The 21221-nt window shown below is 32.9% G+C and overlaps 1 protein-coding gene across 1 annotated transcript; it reads left to right on the top strand.

Moving 5' to 3' along the window:
• Positions 1 to 17237: 17237 nt before the first annotated feature.
• Positions 17238 to 19511, top strand: LOC117916565 (heavy metal-associated isoprenylated plant protein 3-like). The gene is made up of 5 exons (XM_034832659.1): positions 17238 to 17335; positions 17420 to 17573; positions 18091 to 18314; positions 18590 to 18677; positions 18777 to 19511. Exons 1-5 carry the CDS (start codon positions 17327 to 17329, stop codon positions 19238 to 19240), a joined length of 939 nt encoding a protein of 312 aa, XP_034688550.1. The 5' UTR covers positions 17238 to 17326; the 3' UTR covers positions 19241 to 19511.
• The last annotated feature ends 1710 nt before the right edge of the window (positions 19512 to 21221 follow it).

Consider the following 21221-nt stretch of genomic DNA (forward strand, 5'->3'; position numbering starts at 1 on the left):
TGCAATGCTGCCTAGCACGTGGGATATGACTCACCCACCAACCACACCATGAAACGTGTACCATTTCAACTGACACATAGCGTGCCACTCTGGGCTTCCCATATTATATTAATTCTTTTTAGAAAAAAATCCCAACACATATATCTAATATTCAACACACCCACCACCACCATCCACTCAGCGTACGTTCTCTCCCACTTGTCTTTGTATTTATACAGTCAATGTCGGTCCACCGTGGAAAATCTCCTCTCTCATTTGATTTTGCGTGGGGAATCCTCTGGATTCTCCGTTTTCCACAATCTCCTCTCAACTCTTGTCTTCATGTTTGCTGCTACTTCTTTCTCGTGAATATGGTACGGTGTGGGGTTTATTTTTCAACTTCTGCTGCTGCTGTGGACGAGAAAACCCATTTAATTTTCTTTCAAACTCTTGCTGCTTGTCTTAAGTTGAGGCGTATCATGTGAGAGCTGAGGCCTGTAGGCCCTGGATAGGATTATGATTCTTGTGCCACGTGAATTCGTTTGACAAAATCCTACCCTTGCTCGCATGATCAGGATTTCATGTCTTTGATTGGCCTCTCTGATAGTGAAGCTCCCAAAAATCTCTATGTCTCCCACCAGAAGATTAAATTTTGCACCCACCCACCCACCACCCATCTGTTGTAACATATTTTATATTTACTTATATTGGCAAGTCGGTGTATGAGCTGAGTCGAATGAGATCGGTATTCATTTTTTGGAATGTGGGTGCCATGCACAAAGGGCAAAAGGGCAGGACGACTCGAGTGGGTTAATTAATTTGATGAGGGAAGGGTAATCAAGCGATGGGTTGATGAGGCAGATGATGATAAATTGAGTGGGATTGGGATTGGAATAGTTGGGACTTTTTGAACTGACTTGTACAAGGACTAGAGAATCCAATCTTTGCTGTGGCCTTAGTGCATTCCAGTTAATAAGATTTCTCATGATAGTCCTGAGTCCTAACTCATCTTTCATCGTCTTTTCGTCGGCAAAAGAATGAAGCATATAGTCAAAAAGTTAAATGGCTGCCCCTTTCAGCAATTCACCACCAATCCTGATTGTCCTCACCAGAATGAAGAGTGGAGCATATAGTCAAAAAGTTAATTAAATCCCCACTCTTTCGACAATTGTGTAATTCAATAGTAAAATCAAAATAAATATCTCCATCATAACTTGACCTTGTAATCATTTATGACCATTCGAATATGCCCTTAATTTTTATTAGCAACAAGAAATGTTTGTCTCTTGAGTCCATCTCTAGTTATCAAATAATATTTTTAGTGATAAGTATCGATATCATACCATCAATCAGATTATGGTACGTGGATATTTTTAAATTTTATTATTTATATTATAATTTGATTTATTTGTACCTTTATATTTTAGCAGTATTTACTTATATCTTCATTCATATTTAGCGATCCAAATTTATACTTCGATCAGTGCCACTACAATTTCATAGTATTTTCCATATTTATGAAAGTAAAATACAAACTGTGTTTGATCAAAGTATTTAATAAGGATCCTTCCAATAATCGATAGCCAACACATTGAGCATTATAAATATTAGAATAGCCCCATGGGGCTAGTGGGGCCTTCCATGCATATGGGTGAAAATGAGTTGGATGAAGCTGACAGGAGAAGCCCTGCGAGTGCAGTCTCAATTAAATCTTGCTTTTGCTCCAGTAGATCTCCTGCACATGGGTCCCAAGGCCAAAGAACATTACAAACCTCACAACAGTACCATACCGGTGGTTCTATATCGACCTACGCGGTGAGTGTGGGGAGCAGAGAGACTTCAAGGAGCGAAGACTGACAATTGAAAAGAAATCAACCTCAAACTCAATCTGCATTTTCAAGGATCATATTGAGACACTTCCTCCATGCATATACCAGAAAGTAAAGGAAGGTTCACTAGAGGGTGGTTGGAAGAGGACCCACTGTATTTTTATTTTTTTATATTTAACTAATATATTTTTTTAAATATTTATTTTCAAATTCGTCACATGAATTTTTTTTTTCCAAACAAGATTTATAATAACTCACTTTTAACTTATAGATACTATTTTTTTAAGCAGTTCTCACGGTTTTAAAACGCGTCTTACAAAATCTCTTAACGATATATATTTCATTTTTCATCCTTTATTTTTATCTTATTTAGGTAAAAAAAAATTTAAATAGGGTTCTGGTAATGAGTATAATTTATTTTATTTTTTAAAATAGATTTATGAGTACCCACATCACCAAACAGATTGTCTGCCTCTCCCTGTATCTTTAGCTGTAATGAAGAAAAGAACAGCCCAGGAATTCTTAAAACCAACTAAATCCCAGAGATTCGGATTGAAAGGGGAGAAAAAAAAGATAAAAAGCAGATATTGGTGGATGTGTTCATGTCAGAAAAATTGAGAAATCGATGTTTCATTGCTTGGTCCCCATCTAGTACTCGAGAGTAAAGATAAGCAGAAATGGACATGTGCAGTTGCAAAAAGAAAGACCCGGCAGTTTTTGGCCAACTTAAGTGTAGTCTCAATGGGGGTCCACTACTCTTAAAATGATTCCGAATGGAAGGTCGCATTTCTTTCTATAGTATATTGAAATAGGACGTCCACTGGGCTATTACATCAAGAGAAAACTGTTCAAACGAAAGAAAGAAATAGTAGATGTACATGAATAATTATGTATCACAAAATTAATCATATTATATATTGATGTATTAGTCTAGATTGGTAATATTCCTCTATTTATGCAGTGAGTCCTATCATTGTACTTCTATGGGTCCGCATGTATTTGAAATAATCAGAGTTTAAGAAGTGACTATGATATGATTAGAAGGTATATATTTTGAAGAAAACACAGAAAAATGAAGTTAAAAGCAAAAAAGGGAGACATGGTATGTTCGAGTGTTCCAAAGGGGCATTCAAACGTCCTGAAGAGTATTCAAATACTACTCTTAGTGGTGCAGTTCAAATGCTTGACCCTCCTATTTATGTTTTTAAACCTAGTGCTGCAAATTGTGTTATGTATTGTTCTCTTCATTAGAGAATAATTATAACCTATTTATACACGAGTTAGCTAGACTTAAGGTAAACAAACAAAGAGAATTAAGGTAGAAAAATTACAAGATATTCTTAAGTAAGAAAATATGTAACAAATCAAGAAGAATTGAAAAGGAATAGGAAATAGTTGACCAAGATCTTGATGAAGGAAAAAAAATTAAGACAATTGGAGATTCTCCCAATAATTCAATGGCTAGTTAGAAAAGTATTCCAAAATCTTCAACACTCCCTTTCAAGTTGGTTCATATATACTTTTCATTCCTAACTTGCTTATTATTTCCTAGAATTTTTGCTTTGATAGCCATTTCATAAGAACACCATCTAGCTACTTATCAGAGGAGATATAGGTCATGCAAACAAGGTCATTCTCAAGTTTCTTTTTAATGAAATGTCTATCGACTTCCCCATGCTTGGTTTTGTTATGTTGAATTGGGTTGTGAGCTATGTTAATGCCTACTTTATTATCACAATAGAGTATCAAAGGATGGTTATTAGCTAGCTTCAACTCTTGCATTAAGGATTTCAGCCAAATTAGTTCACATATTCCCAGAGCCAAAGACCGAGATTTTGCTTTAGCACTTGACCTTGCCACAGCCAATTGTTTCTTACTTCTCCATGTTATCAAGTTGCCTCCAAGGAATGTACAGTAGCCAAATGTAGACCTATGGTCACTAATTGAACCTGCCCAATCTGCATCAGTGTAGGCCTCAATTTCTAGCATATCATTTTGTTAACCCAAGGGTTCTCCTAATCAAGTTTTGATGATAATAAACCATGGTTAAGTGACCAATTGGTTTGAATGATAAAGAATCTCAGGTATAAATTTGAAAATTCATCAAATAACCAAATGGGTACAAAATCGAGATTTTTGGAAGACTTTTGATGATAGGAAACAAATGTAAGATGAATGCATGGGTGCATTGAGGCTTTTCATACCTTTTCATGCATCTTTTAAAACCCGGGTTTTATCAAATGTACCTTAGGCAAAACGTTTCAAAATTGGCATATTAATTTACCTAAAGACCTTGCCGAAGTGTTAGAAAAGAAAGGAATTAAAAAAGATAGGTTTTCAGGGCCAAAAGACTGAACCGGTCGAGGTTCTAGCCAACCGGCTCAACCTGTTACCCTTATCCGATCGAGGAGTGCCAAAAACACTCTCTCTTATCCAGTAGCTTCCTTTTCCCGGATGAGGTTTCCTCTTTCCTGGTCGAGGTCCGGTCAAGGCAACGGTAACCTACCAAAGCATTAAATGCTCCAACGACTAGTGAACCGATCGATCCCCAGCTCAACCGGTCGAGGCTACCTTTTGCTTTTCTTGGCTCCCGAGCTTAGAAACCTATAAACTGAGAGTTTCACTTCATTTATGACATAGAGAACACTTGGAATCAATTGTCTACCTACCTATTCTTGGCCTAAAAGCTCTCATTTCTTTCTTAGTGTATTAAATCTTCACTTGCATATCTTTTAGTGCATCGATGTGAGTCATCTTAACTTTGTTTTGTATTTGAGCTATCTTTGAGCTAGGTTGATGGATTCTAGCTTTCTTGTAAAGCTTGAGTGTTAAAGCCTTCAAAAGGTTTGAATCTTGAAGAGATTGTGTAAGAGCCCATTGGAGCCGGAATTCAAGTGTAAAGGATTAGAAGCTTGGTTGAAGCTTCAAGCTAGTGGAACCCTCACTCGGTTAGGAGATTGAGGAGAGTGAACGTAGGCAAGGAAGTTCCAAACCACTATAAAATCCGACTTTGAATTCTCTAACTCTATCTCTTTATTTTTTTTATTATATTGTGTTTGAATTTGTTGTGTTGAAAAAGTTTTTGAAAAACCCAATTCACCCCCCTCTTGGGTGTTTTTCTCATTTAAGCATAACCTTTATTTTCTCAATTGGTATCAGAGTAAGACCTCTTTTTTAAGACTTAATCATCTAAGAAGAAATGACTATTCCATCAAGCTCATCTCAAACTGAAAATTTTACAAAGCATAAAGCTCCATTTTTTACGGGAACCGACTCTCCCTATTAGAAAACTATAATGACTTGGTATTTACAATCAACTGATTTAGACCTATGGGATGTCATTGAAGATGACCCAACTTTTCCTACAAAACTAGTTGATGGAGTCTTGGTTTCAAAACCCAAACAAGAATAGAATGAGCTTGATAGAAGAAATTTCCAATTAAATACTAAGGTCGTTTTTACTTTGCAATGTGCTATGGATAGAAATGAATATAATAGAATATGTCAATCTAAATCGGCTAAAGAAATTTGGAGATTGCTTGAAATAACTCATGAAGGAACAAATCAAGTGAAAAAGTAAAAAATAAATATACTTGTCCATTCTAATTCTGGTTCCTACAAGCCATAAGAGTAGTTTTTATTATAGGTTTTCTTAGTTTAAGAGTAGGAGTAAAAGTAGTTTGTTGGAATACTTAGATTACTCCATTTCCAACCCTAGATTGATTAGGGTGCATGCAAACTATCCCAAGGGCTCTCTAGATTTATATAGTGAAAGTAAAAAACATCTAAAACAATTAGATTTAGAGAATAATGTTTACCTCAAATCTAGATGTTCTCAAAACAAATCATGTTGATGAAAATGCATCATATACATGGTAGATCTTGCAAACTAAGAGTCTTCCTCCTAATGGCCCTTTTTTAGATCCTAACACGTAAATGGTGGAGTCATCTCATAGTGTTAGTGGCTAGAGTTCCCTTCTCTTTGGAGAATGAAAGACTGAATATATGAAGTGAAACCATAAGCCCCTAAAGGAAGGTTTATATGGGCTTCTTACTGGCTTAAGTGACTTAAACTCATCTTAGGCTTGAGTCACTTAATCCAACCCACTTAGGTCTTATTTGATTAATTAGATTTATTAGGCTCCAATTAAATAGTTAGTTGAATTTAAAGAAACCATTCACAACTCTTGTGCAATGTTACATATTTATCAAAACTTCCTTATGCATACATGTAAATAAATAACACACCATGCACAAATGTGAATAAAGAATACAACTAATCCTTAAAAACAATGTCACCATGGAATATAAGCTTGAGCCAAGACCACTGGAACTCATAGGAAAATATTAACTCTCTTATAATCCAATTATGAATTTGATTTAACATCTCATTATAGAGAATCAATTTAACTTCATTATCCTATGATATTACAACAAAATACAAGATCTCATACCTCAGACCTATTATTCACTATATGCAGACTACCCATGAAATGATGTCTAAGATCTAATAAGATAAATGTTATCAACCTATGAGGGTGAAATAAACATCCATGTTTTTATAGGGTTGAAGTTTAATCGAGCTAAGCAAGGTTGAGATGACCAAAAGCCCATCCAAAAAGTAAAAACTACAATCAAGCTTAGATTGTCCTAGTCACAATTGACTTCCCTTATCCCAAGCTTGGTACTACTATGGCATGAGCTTCAGGTTTAGTTAAAAGATTGATGGTGCAAGCAAAAAGTACATAAATCGAGTCTATGTGCTCTACCAAAAGGGTAACCTACACAAAATAAAGATTTGTACTTACATCTAATGATCTTAGTTTCATATACATATGATTTTGAGCATGTTCAAACTTTAGGATGAGTCAAACATACCCTAAGTGAAGCCTAGATTCTAGTTCAAGCTTAAAACTCAAGCTACTCGCAAATTAGTCTAAGTTTACATCAATCTCACCTAAACATTTAGGGCTAAGCAGGAAGTCACTCTGCCACCTTAGGCCAATTGGTATTATTGTATGGTTAAAACTTAACTCTCTACTTGCAACATGGTTTAAACTATGTCGTTGTCAATTGAAAAAAAGTAGGAGGAACTAGTCATTCACTTTCATCTTGGGGCATTATCTGTAAAGTGATAGGAATAATTGTGATTAAAGACTAATTGGTGAAAACTAACCAAACCACATCATTTGATATGCTATTTTGAACTATCACTCTCACCATGTATCAGTTAGCAAATTGAGAGAATTATGGGAGAAAATTTACTTAAACATTAAAGTTAACACACATGAACTCTTGATTCTTAGAAACCCCACTTCAGCATGTGCATGCAGAAGCATCTACAATTCAAACATGTTTTTAGAAGCATTGAGGAAATCTAATAAAAAAATGCATTAAGAGTTCATCAAATTTCAAATCACTATCATGGAAATTATATTTACGTTATTCTCAAAATCTAGATTTTAAAGATTGTCATAAATTTGATGTAATTCGATTGTTTAAAAAAAATAAAAAATTGTGACTCAAATTTGGACCATATGCATTAAATGTTGGAAAACAATAAAGAGAGAGAGGTACAACCATAGAAATAAATAAAGAGGCAATTGTGTTTTCAACCCATATAAGGTTCATAATTAAGATAAGGTCCTCCAACCACTCATAATTGATGATAAGGATATGAGATAGTAATTGAAAAAAATACTCACTTGACTCATTTTTGTCTTTATTCTATTATTTGTCACTATTTTTTCTTATTTAACCATTTTTTTTTCATTATTTTTTTAAACTCTTTTATAAATAATTGAAAATTTAACATTATTTTTTATTTTTAAATTATAAATAAACAAAAATTATATTAATGATTCAAAGACTATTTTGGAAAATACTTTCTAAAAAAAATATTAATTTAAATAAATAAAAATTATCTTTTACATTTATTTTTATCTTTTACATTTTAGAAGTAAATAATTTAATGATTAAAATACCATTTAAAATAAATATATTCACTATTTTAATTTTTTTTTATGCTAAAAAGTATTTTAAAGTTTTTTTTTACTATTATAAAATAAAAAGTTTAATTTTTTTTTTAATCTTCTTCCTTCCTTATTTTAATAACTTTTTTAACATGACTTTTAGTAATAAGTTATATGAAATGTTACAAATTTATTTATTAAGAATTTTTTTTAATGATTTGAATTAATTGAAAATTTATTAAAATAAGAAAAAGAAAAAGAAATAAAGAGGATGGATGGAGAGTTTTTATTTTTAGTACTCAATTAACATGTTTTCATATGACCTAATTTTATAAATGGATTATATCAATACATGGTAGAGATTGAATTTTTCTTATATAAAAGAGTTGAAAGGTATATTTACTTATTTTAGATGCAAAAAAATAACTAAAAAATATATAGATTATATTTGAGTTTAGTTTTAAAATATTTTTCTAGTTTTTATTTTTTATTTTTTTATTTTTAAAAATAATTTTTATTTTCTATATTGTCTCTTTTTGAAAATACGTTTAATTAAAACATGAAAACTATTTTTAAAAATGAAAATTGAAAACCTTGGTTAGTACTATTTTTTTATATGAAAAAAATATATTTATTCATTTATTGTGTCATTGTACAATTGTATTACACTAACTATACAAGAAAAATGTACTAAGTGTACAAAGGCGTACAAGACTACCATTTGTGAAATATTATAATAGATTGTGAGTCATTTATTTATTTTTCTTATCACTCACAAATAGTGCATATATGTCATGCACTTTATTTAATTCCCGCCTAGAAATTCCAATACTTTCTCTAATAATTATATTTGGGGAATTTTTTTTTGGAAATATGGTTAAACACTCCTACGTAGACATTGACACATAATTTAGAAGGGATATGAAATTTGTGTCATTGTACAAGAGTATTAAACTAACTATATAAGGGAAATGTACTAATTGTACAAAGATGTACAAGATTACCCTTTGTGAATTATTTTAATAAATTCTAAACCACTTTTGTATTTTCCTTGTCACCCAAGGATTGTATGCCTATGTCATGCATTTTATTTAACTCTCACATGGAAATTCTAATATTCTCCCCAATAATGATATTTGGGGAAAAAAATTGATCATAAATCATCTACCATTTTCTTAACCAAACCATTGAAAATATGATTAATACACCTACATGAATATATAACTTATGAGAAATATAAATTTTGTGTCATTGTACAAGGATATTACACTAACTGTACAAGGGAATGTGCTAAGTGTACAAGGGTGTACAAGGCTCCTAATAGATTTTGTTCAATTTTTAAACAACTTGAATTTGGCATTAAGACGATTATTGATAGTTTTTTTTTTCTTTTTTTACCAAACTATGTCATTAAGACATTCCCTACAAAAATTAACACATAGGAAATAAAATTAAAATTAATACTGTTTGAATTATTCATTGTAAGTAAACTAAATGAAATATATATTTTTACTATTTTGCCTTTATAAACATAATTTCATTGTTATCAATAGAGATTAAAAAAAATCATATTTAAATGGAATTACAAATAAACAAAAATTATTTTTATAACCTTTTTATTTTTTTAAATCATTAATTTAAATTATGAAATTAGTTTTAAAATTAAAAATATTTGTTGTAATTATAGTTTTGAAGATTTCATGATTTTTATCTTATTACTTTGAAAAAATTGCTTTAATAAGAAAATATTTATTTTAATGATTTTAAATATTTAAATATTTATTAAAAAATATTTAAGATTAGTGTGGATAGCAATTAGGTAATTTTGGAATAGAGAAATTTTGAATATTTTGAAAACTTTAATTCGGTCGATTACACTATTTACACTTTCAAAATTATTGGAAGGTTGGTAAATTAATATTAAAATATTGTCTTCTTGATTAATATATATATATATATATATATATATATATATATATATATATATATATATATATATATATATATGCATGTGAATGTTTACATTATTTTTGAAATAATAAACACCATGTGTTTAATTTGCAAGTTAGAAAAAATAAATTAATAATATTTTATGAGGTATTTAAAAAGTATTTATTATATGTTCTATAAATTTGAAAAAATATAATATTTGATGATACCTAATTTACAAGTTAGAACAAACAAATAATACTAATATTTTATGAGGTGTTTAAAAATTATTTAATATATATGAGAAATAACATAAGTTTGAAATAAAGAATCATATTTAAAATTATAATCATATTTATCAAATTTTTTACTAAGATTATCTTTAATTCTTTTAATATATTTATACTCATTTATTTAAAAAATGAAAAACTATTTTTTTTTTTTTGTAAACATGTTCTATTACCTTTCAAGTAAAAAATTAGATAAGTTTGAAAGTCAATAAACAAAATTAAATACCACTTTCAATAATTTTTAGAAAAAATTTTATATAATATATTTTATTTGAAATTTAATTTCTAAAGTTTAACTAAAAAATTGTATTGACAATTTTCTTGTTGTGAGTCAAAATATTTTGCATTAGTTTATCTAAATAAAAAAATTATTAGTATAATATTAGAACTTCATATCTTAGTAATTTTTTTCAATCAATTTATCTTTTTAAAAATTTTAAAATAAAAACATTAAAAATTAAAAAGCTAAAAGGATCTATATATATATATATATATATATATATATATATATATATATATATATATATATATATATATATATATATATATATATTATAAAGTGAAGTGATAGTTAATTTTTAAATTTTTTAAAATATGGTTAATGTAGAAAATATAAAAAATAATTAAAAATAAGAGAAAAATATAAATGAAAGGTTAATATAAATTTAAAATAAAAAATGAAAATTAAACTAAAAGATAAATACAAAAAGATAAAAAATATTTGGATGAAAAATCCCAAAAATTTTATCATTGCTTATAATAAGAGCAAAAAGATTCAATATATTTAAAAATGAAAAATAAAAAAATATTATTGTTTTTTATTTGACATAAAATAGAAATATAGATTGGAAGAAAAAAAATTAGAAATGAGTAACACTTAATAGGGAATAAAAAATGGAAAAAAATACAAAAAAAAATTGAAATTCACACTCACTTGTGTCTATATAAGGGTTAAGGGTATTTTAAGGATTAATGAAAAACAATATCCTTCATCTTAATTTCCATACTTTGTTTGAGTCTTGCGCTTAAATATATATGATATATAGACCAAATGTTAATTTTTGGGCCCAACTGAGCCCAAAACACAATTCTCTCATAAAAAAATAAATAAATAAATAAATAAATATATATAATCACATTTTATAACAAGCATACGTCCACTATACTACAATGATTTGCATTCCTCTTATTTATCCTATAATGATTTTACATTCCTCCCATTAATCTACATGTATTAAACTATAGTCAAGATCGGTTTTTGGATTTACGTTGTATCATTGGAATACTTATGCTAGTCTTAGGGCTTGATGCTTCTAGTAAGTCTCAAGGGTAATTTTGGAAAGAATATGGAGAAAAAGAGAAAAGTTACAATTTTTCTTAATATTTCTCAAAGTTAATAATAATCCTCATTCTTACAATTAGCTCTATTTATGAGTCATTGAATATGCTAATCTTAAAGAAAATATAATTTTAACCTTGGTTGAAATACTAAACGTCTAAAATGATAAGAATTGGAACTAAATTTAAAGAATAAAAAATTAATTTTAATAAAAATAAAAATCCTAATTAAGATATTAAAAAATTAAGAATCCTAATTTGAGTGAAAATAAGAATCATTTTCTTTCCAACTTGAAATGAATGATCTTCATCCCCATCATCAAGTTTTCTATTGGAAATCTAAACTTGTACTACATGTAAGCTTATTACTTGGTTGTGAGCTCATGCCATCATCCTTTTTCAACTACAAAGGGGTGAATGAGGAATTAGTGCGGATATGATGGAGCTTTTACTTTGTTAGATTAACTATGTTGAAGTAGTCATTTATAAGACTTTACGATCTACTATTAATTTATTTGGTTATGCATACTTGGATAAAGCACCATCTTTTATAGGATATGCAACTTCAATATTGGTCTTGTTAGTTATGTACAAGGATTAAAATCTCGTGTATCAATTTATCGGGAATATATCCGATATTTTGGAAATTATAGGTATTTTATCGATTTTTCATCGATATTTTGCAACGATCAACTAGGGGCAATGTGCTCAAAGTAAAAAGTAAAAACTGTGTTGAATTTTTTTTCGCCGTTGAGGGAGCTCGAACCCCAACCAAAATATTTGGCACACAATTGGACCAACCATTGAGCCAAAAAAAGATTTATTACCAAAAATATAAAAATTATCATGATAATTTTCATTATAGTTTTAAATATCATCAATATATTAATTAAATATTAAAAATTATACATATATTAAATTTATTTTTAAATTAGACATTTATAATCAAATATCACAATATTATTATGAAATATGATTAATTAATTAATTATATATATATTTCTAATTTCATTTTTAAGAGTTTTTATTTTTAACATTTCTATAACTTTTTATCAATTTTAGGTCGACTGAAAAAAATATCCGTCGATATATCTGATATATCCATAAAATCAAAATACTAATATATCTATAATTATTGATATTTTTATTCTTGATTATATACTTATTTTAGCTGATTTGCTTTATTTTGTATCTTTTTCATGTTAAGATGGAGTGCAACATATGAAATGATTGTCAAAAATTTGACGAAGCCACCTGTCCAACCTTCATAGGATCCTTAATTTTCTTCTTTAGTTACCCCATGAAATGATAGGGAAGAGAATCTCCCTCCATCATAAGTTGGAAAAGCCCAAAATTTTGGCCTGTACCAAGCCCTTTAGAAGAGTTAACTAGAATCTTAACCACGGTGACAATATCCTTGGCCCTTGCTCGCCATTGTATGGTATATACTACAACGATCTCAAGGCACTTCTACGATCCCTAGCTGCAAGGACACTCAAAAAACAGCCATCAAAGTGTAGACCTATACACCAAATTCCAATCTAGTGAAAGAAGGATCGAAGGATCCCAGCAAAGGATTCACTGCATGAAGCCCATAGGGAACAAGAGAAATAAAACAAATTCCCAGCTGCATCTAATATTCTTCACTTAACCTAGAAACACCTTGCATCAGAGTTGTACATGGGTTTTAAGATGTGACATTTCTTCTTCATCATCTATTCTTGCAACCATGGATAAGCTTGTTATTATTGTAGGAAACTTAAAATCAAACCTCCTGCTAATGGATCTGGAACCATAGACTACGCTGCAACAACCCACAAGAAACATAGCGCGCACCAGGAGCAGCACAGTTTTGCAATGCTCAAGACAGTTGAAGGAGAATGAAAGCCGAAAAAATAAATAACAATTAAGTATAGGAGAGCTAAAGGTTTTCTCGCTTACCTAATTTGGATGGAATGATAATAGGGCTAGGTGAGTAAGCCCAAGGGCCAGGTTCCATATACACCCGCATACACATGGATGGCTATTAACCATGCACCATGGTCAGATGGTGATGGGATGAGTACTTCGGCCTCTCCATTCAAAATCATCCTAGGAGGGGCTCCTAGGTTTGCCTAAGATGTTACCACTCGACCTCACTGTTGGAAAATTTTTATATGGGCTAACATTAATTGAATAATTTGTATTTGCAAAAATGGGTTAATGGATAGTATATTATATAATGAGCCCAATTAACTAGTGATCACATTTTGGATTGGGTTTTACATCTTTTGAGTAGAAGTTCAGTTGAGTGGCAAGTGTAGGCTATGGGTCTCATTGAAGCCCATTATGGGAGGGCCCAATGAGAACCCAATATTGAGTTATCCTAAGTCCCTCTCTAATCTAGATAAAAAAAAGTTTTTTCTGTTTTCCCTTTGAGCCACCATAACTGTTATCAAGATAATAAAGAAAAAAACTTGGTTGCAATAATCACTTACCTGTTTTTTTATGATGGCTCAAACACGTATGTTCTTTATAGTGATTTTCTATTGTTAGTATCATTTAAATCATGTATAATTAATTTATGCGATTAAATATTCTACACTCACTTGAATGGCTCTAGTGAGGGGTTCATCCTTGGGCAAATGGCTATCCCAGTTTACCCAAGCCTCCCAGTGTGACATGTCTAACTCATAGAGAACGACCCTGAATTATTGTCATCAACACTAGAAATCTGATGTTCTAAGTCATGTGAGCCATATTCAAATCATAGCTTCAATGATCTAAAGCATGAAGCAATGGATTTCAAGCTTGATTACATGTCCAGGACAATGTCATCGCTTTTGACCTGTGGTGCCTGCCTCCTTCGGTTGGGAAACCTAAGCTCCCCATCATGCTTATAGATTCTTATTGCCAGGGGGCTGACCTAATTTTAAAGCAGAAAAGCAGGAAAGCTTCCAAAATCAGGATTTTCTTGTGATTAATAAGGATGGACATGAGATTTGGTGTGTTAAATATGTGGGAAAAATTTTGGAAAAAGAAACTGGATAGACATTGCTAGAAGCATCCGGCTGATTCAAGTTGGGCAACGACATTTCTTTGCTTGAGAAAATGGGAGAAAAATCAGTAAGTCTTGAGGTATGCCGAATTGAATTTATGAAATCCATGTAGCACAAACAGTACTCCTAGAGGACAGTAGCATTTGTGCCATTGAGCGCACTCTTCCAGTGTCAAAAGAACAAGTTCTTCCATATATTGGCTAGCTGATGCATATGAGACTTCTATTTGGACATGGAAAGTCAGGAACTGAGACTGAGGCTCGATGGGGTTCCTATCAGTTATATGAGAACAGATGACAGAGCTTGGCCCTACAGGGTCATTTGGAAGAGGAGGTTGTAGCAGTCATCAGAGATGTTATAGGGAACAAGGCTCCTAGGCCTGGTGACTCACGGATGCCTAACCCAATTCTGCTTTCACATGGAAAATACAAACCACAAAGGGATAATAAGTTTGAGGTTGACTAGGAGATGCTCAGCTCAATCAAAAACCAAAGTACTGGCCAGTGGGTTCCTCATTTCACAGAGTCCACTCAACCTATCTGCACTAGCTTGATATAAAAAATATATCAAAATTCGACCATGAAAGCTTAAATCTGTTTAGCATAAGACATCACCAGAGTCGTGCAAAGCCAATTCAGTCCATTCAATTACACAAGAATTTTTCATCCCCAACCTCTCTTCTACTTGAGAAGTCTATTAACATCTTCATTAACTAGTATTCTTTATTGCTCTAGTGCCTGCATCTTTATTTACTTTCTCTAGAGAAACAAAGTCTGAAGTGGGAATCAATAAACCTTCTATTACTTGAGTTGTTTTAGCTTCTTCAAGGCCCAGAAGGCAATCCTATGGCTTCCTGTTTAAAAAGAAGCAAAAATAGAGCAACCCAACCATCTCATCCTTCCGATTCCTGTAGATCCCAGATGGCCAAGAGAATGGAAGAGGGTTTCATATGATATGGGAATCGTCCTCTTGCAACCCCATCCCAGAACAAGGCCAAAAGAGAGGAGTTCTCTCATGTCTCCTGACCATTAACCAAATCACATAGACAATCATTCATCTGATTCTCAATTACCTTTAACTTTAAGATTTCAAAATATGAATATAGTCTATGAGGTTAAAAAGTAAAAACCTTCAGATTATTCATTTCCCATCGTTGGTGCACATCCTTTAAAGTTTCTTTTTTAATGGCTTCAACAACAGAAGACAAGAAGACATGTCTAGAGGTGCTACATCATGGGGTGTCAGATCAAATGGGTGAATATGTTGACAGCCATGTAACCCTAATCTCGTTGAAAGAAATAGATTGTCTGAAAATAAATGCTGAATTGCTAAAATCTGATCTCATAAAATAGCTTCGGAATGAAGTCTGAAGTCTGAAGTCCCTCAGGTGTCATTTCATTTTGTTAAAATCTTAAGCAAATTGATCTTATAATATCTAAACCATTTCAACATAAAATTTGTATTGCAAGGTAAAAGTAGAACACATCATTTCACATCACTCTCAAAAGAAAAGAATCAGTTATAACTTTGGCCTGAAAGTAGTAGCCATTTCCAATGCTTTTGTCCCACACTAGGAGGAGCATATGTATCAATCACCATCACTCTTGCTACCTGAAATCATCAAGATCATTTCCTTTTGTTTCCAGCAGAGATTTTCATTGTGAAAAATGAAAGAATATATATAGAGAGGTGTCCCCCAGGCCAACAAATCCCTTGTCCATATTTTTCAACTACTAAATAAACAAAAGATCACAAAATTGAGCATAAATGGAAATGGAATCAATCACTTATTGTAATGAATTTTTCCCCCACCAACTCCTCAATAATCTCATCACCATTTGTTTCATAAAAATAAAAATAATAAATAGGGGGTTTGGCAAAATTTAATATTAAATTTAATAATTTAAATTGATTTAAAATTTATTTGAAATTATCAAATTAACATATTTATTCTCAAAAATTATAATTAAGGTAAAAATGGTCAAATAATAATAAAGATCATGAAGTAGAAAAGAGATGGAAAAAAGTAATTAAAACAAATAATAATTTATTTTAAATTGTCATATTAATATATTTATCATCAAAAATTACATATTAACTTTAAAACATCAATATTACTAACCCATCTACCTCAAAATTTTAATATACCCAAAATACCCTCGTCATTATTCTCTTTCATATCTACTTTCTTCTTCTTTTTCTTTCAATTATTTTTCTCATTATAGACCTTGGGAGCAAAATCCTTTTGCCAAAACTTGTCTGCTAATAGAAAAAGTAATTGGAATGAGTTCAAACTTAATTCCAATCATTTTTTTGACATCATTTGAATAAAAATACTCTCATTATTTTATTACAAATATAATCATTTTTTTGTAATGCCTACGTGTAAATGAAAAAATAGATTATTTTTTAAATAAAAAACATAGAAATGTTATTTCATTTTTTTAATTAATAAAATATATATATGCAGAAATGAAAAAGGTCATTAAAAGGTAAATCATTTAATTATCTTGTAATTTTACCTTAGTAAGCCATGGAAGAGGTGAAAAACCATTCAATAAAGAAAATTTTATATAGGTAATTAATTTTAATAATAAACAAATTAGAGGGGTGATCAAAAGGCAAATAATTTTCAGCTGAAAAAATAAATGATTTTTAAAAAAAATAGAAAATGGGGACCGATTTGAGAATTGGGAAACCCGCACCCACGTCCGCGGAAATTTGCCCACGGTTTCGGAGCAGCCACCGGGAGCGTCTCAGGTGGGACCCATACATATACAGATAAACTCGCATACATACATTGCATGACATGGCATGACATGGATATGTGGTGGGCACTGGCATTTCACTGGAGAACCGCCTTTCTCTCACTATAAATTGCCACTCTCTCCCATACCCTTTTTCTTCGACTTGTAAGTCGTAACAAACCCAAGAAACCGACTCAACTCACAATGGGAGAGGTGAATTTTCTCTCTACTCACCCAACCCACTTTTCTTCATTCTTCACTCCGCTTATCTTTTACTTTTTGTTGTTGTTGTTGCAGAAGAAGCAGAACAAGAATGAAGGCGAGAAGAAGAAGGACGGCAATGGAGGAGCCAAGAAGGAAGACAGCGGTCTCATCACTGTTGTCTTGAAGGTGGACCTGCACTGCGAGGGTTGCGGTTCCAAAATCGTCAAATATTTGAAGGGTCTTGACGGTATGCTTGCAGCCTACTCCCACTGTCGACGATTTCATTATTTTTGTTTTTGCGATTAATCGATGCCCTCTGTTTTGGTTTAATTTGGTTTCCATTTCGATTTTTTATTTTTTTGTGAAAATTTTGTGTCTAGATTCGAGCATTACTGTTTTGCTTTTCGCTTTCATTTTCGTTGTTCTTTTACATCATTTTTTTTGCTTTTTGTTTTTCTGTCAAATTTTAAGTGGTAAAGATTAATCAATTGTTGATGATTTGTTCTGTTTTTTTGCTTTTCATTTTTCTATGCAATAGAATCCAGAATCTTCTTGTTTGCTTTTTAATTTTGACGATATCTTATCTAAATCTGTGTTCCTACTCTCAGATCCGGTTTCGTTTTCTATTTTGAATTTTGCATGCCTTTCTCTTTCTTTCCTTTTTTTTTTCCTCAAAATTGTCTAATATAAAAGAGGAGGAAATGATATCGATTGAGTTCTAGCTCTGAAATTATCTGTTTGCGATTTCTGTTCCGTGAATAAAGGTGTGGCGAACGCGAAAGCAGACAGCGACACTAACAAGGTGACAGTGATCGGAAAAGTGGATCCGTCGATGCTCCGAGAGAAGCTTGAACAGAAAACGAAGAAGAAGGTGGAACTGCTGTCTCCGGCGCCGAAGAAGGACAAGAAGAACGACGACGGAGGAGGAGGAGACAAGAAAGCTGAGAAAAAACCAGAGAAAAAGGCAGAAGACAAAAAACCTAAAGAGGTACTGCCCCTTCCTAACGTGCGCACGTGTCCGTCCCTATTTTTCGGTTCAAATTTCTATACTGCGCGTTTGGCGCATGTTAGTTTAGAACACGTCGAATCAAAGCTTCACTCAAAATTAATGGAAAGCAATTGATCAGGGGGAGGCGCATTTTAGCAACCGCATTTAGCCGTTATTTATTAAAGTTTTAAATATTAATTCTACTCGGTACCTAAGTTAACAGTTTCCTTTTATTTAAAGTTTATGTTAATTTTAAATTTTAAATATTTTTTCAGCCCCCGGTGACGACGGCGGTTCTGAAGATCGATTTGCACTGCGCGGGATGCATCGACAAGATTCAGCGAACGGTTTCCAAGACCAAAGGTGAGATTATCACTTTTCTTCCACTACCCGATACAGTTACTATTAAGTATTAACGGCCTTCTTGGCGTTTAATTTGACGGAGGGTTAATGGCTTTACAGGGGTTGAATCCAAGTCTATAGACAAGCAAAAGAACCTCGTAACGGTGACGGGGACGATGGACGTCAAAGCTCTAGTGGAGTCCCTCAAAGACAGACTGAAGAGGCCCGTCGAAATCGTTCCGCCCAAGAAAGACGCCGGTGGTGGCGGCGGAGGCGAGAAGAAAGCAAAGGATGGGGATAAGAAGGCCGATGGGGGAGGGAAGAAGGAAGAGGGTGTCAAAGCAGAAGAGAACTATTTCTTACACGAGCCCATGCCCGGATTCGGTTTCACAGCGGGACCGGGCCAATTCTACCCTCCTCATCCTGCTCATCCTGCTCAGATGTACACACCACCCGGATACGGATACGGGGCCGGATACGCACCTGCCTATGGACCCGGGTATGGATACGGGTACGCGGCGGAGTCGCCGCACGCGCCGCAGATGTTCAGCGATGAGAACCCAAATGCTTGCTCTGTTATGTGAGGAGGGTGGGAGACCTGAAGCCGACATGCATTCAGAGTTATAATATAGAAGAATGTATATATTAGAAAAGAGAGAGAGAGAGAGAGAGAGTTGGTGGATAGCCGGAAAAGGCTAAGCCGTTCCGGAGTTGAATCACGTTGGAATGGTTGGTGGTGTTTTTTGGGTCTTCCCAATTTCTAGTTGGTTAAGTTGAATTCTCAGAATTTGATTTGTTTTAAATTGGTTATTATTTTGATATGGAATATGAATGTGGTCATGTTTTTGAACGGTATTTCTTGATAAAATAATTGTACTGCTGCTGTGCACTTGCGCTTTACTTCTCTTTTACTAAAACCTAAGTAAAGGAGGGTCCCGTGTAGGCTGCGTGCGCAGGGATGAAAGTTGGATGTTGGGTAGTGGGTAGGAGGAATAATGGGGAATGTCACATTCATGATTCAATTGTGGCTTTGAATATTAGACGAAGGATTGAGAGAAAAAGGAGATAATAATGCCCACGAGAGCAAAGATTTCAATCATTTCTATTCCATGTCCCCTCTTCCCGATTCCTAAATAAATATGGCGTTGCCTTTTTGGGTCTCATTAGATACTTTGATTTTTGTAATGCTCTCTGCACAAAATGTTTTTTCTTTTAATTTATGATTCAACTATAACAATTCCAAACTATGTTTATCATAGTTTCAATACAGAGGTAGTTTGCTTGTAATATTTTTATCAAATATCAAATAAAATAAAATAAAAAATGTGGGGCCGTATTTGAAGACTTTAGAGGAATGAGAAGGGGACCCAACCGAAGAGGACAGGAGACCCACTCATTATTAAGACTTGAGAAGTTGGACTGGAGCGAGAGAGAAGAGAGAAGACTGAAGACGACAGAGGGGTGTGGGCGGGTGGAGCAGCCTCCCTAGCCTTTGCCTCAACCCTTAGCAGTATTCTTTGCCCACTACTTGTTTTAGAGTACACATTTTGGTGGTGTCTCATTTACAGCTTTTACTTGTCGTTTTTCACGTCACCCAATTTCCAAGAAGCGTCTTTGTTTCTGTTTCCCCCAAATGCCCTTCTATCTCCATCGTAATTACACTGGAGCCATAGACAGTACGGCTCTCACACCCGTCTTATTCCCATTGCTTCATCTGATATGAAATGACCAGGAAAGCCTTCCACGTCCAGGCCTCATCTGGTGTTGACGTCCACAGTAGTTACCAGAACCTTCCATCTACCCCCCTCTCCCCCTCTCTCTCTCTCCTGACCCCTTATTTTCCGGGTGCCTACCTTCATTTTTATTTCTTTATTTATTTCAAACATTCAACTATATCATACACTCCCAAAGAATAAGATAAATGCAAACATTTTATACATCGTAAGTAATACTGCCTATTGGGTCATGGTCCGAGCCAACAACCCACTTTAGGGCAATTATGAACAGCCTTTTTGGACTTTTTTTTTCTTCAAAATTATCATATTTAATTAAAATCAAAGAATCAAGTGGGTAAAATCATTAAATACATTAGGTTAAGCTTATCTGCAAGATACCATCATGATTATACAGTATGAACAATGGGAGGGTGACATGACCCAACTCCAGAGGCCAAAATTGAAGACACATAAAGTTGTTGTAGGGCACGAGGAGTTGGGACACCATACACACAATGACCCTACCACAAGCATCATGCCATACTCCCATGCATGCATGATAACATCCATATCCATGCACATGCACATGCACATGCCTCTGTTTTCAGAGAGAAGAGGAAAAGGAAGCTTCCGAGATGGAGGGAAAAGGGAAATTCCAAAAGCTAAAAGGAAAAACCCAGGAAAAAAGACAACAAAAAAAAAAAGGGAGAATTTACGGGAGATTGGACTAAAGTGATTGCCCCTTAAATAGTGAATGGGAAAGAGACATGCGTCGGTGATGATGATGATGATAAGAACCGAGAAGAAAAAACAGAATTGAGGGAGAGAAGGGCAAATGGCCAACAAAGTG

This window comes from Vitis riparia, chromosome 6, assembly GCF_004353265.1.
Source record: "Vitis riparia cultivar Riparia Gloire de Montpellier isolate 1030 chromosome 6, EGFV_Vit.rip_1.0, whole genome shotgun sequence".
Classification (NCBI taxonomy): domain Eukaryota; kingdom Viridiplantae; phylum Streptophyta; class Magnoliopsida; order Vitales; family Vitaceae; genus Vitis; species Vitis riparia.

Excerpts from the sequence above, each read along its gene's own strand:
- LOC117916565 (XM_034832659.1), top strand. Across the intron at positions 17,574-18,090 it reads ATATTTGAAGGGTCTTGACG|GTGTGGCGAACGCGAAAGCA; the intron begins GTATGCTTGCAG and ends CCGTGAATAAAG. Across the intron at positions 18,315-18,589 it reads AAGACAAAAAACCTAAAGAG|CCCCCGGTGACGACGGCGGT; the intron begins GTACTGCCCCTT and ends ATATTTTTTCAG.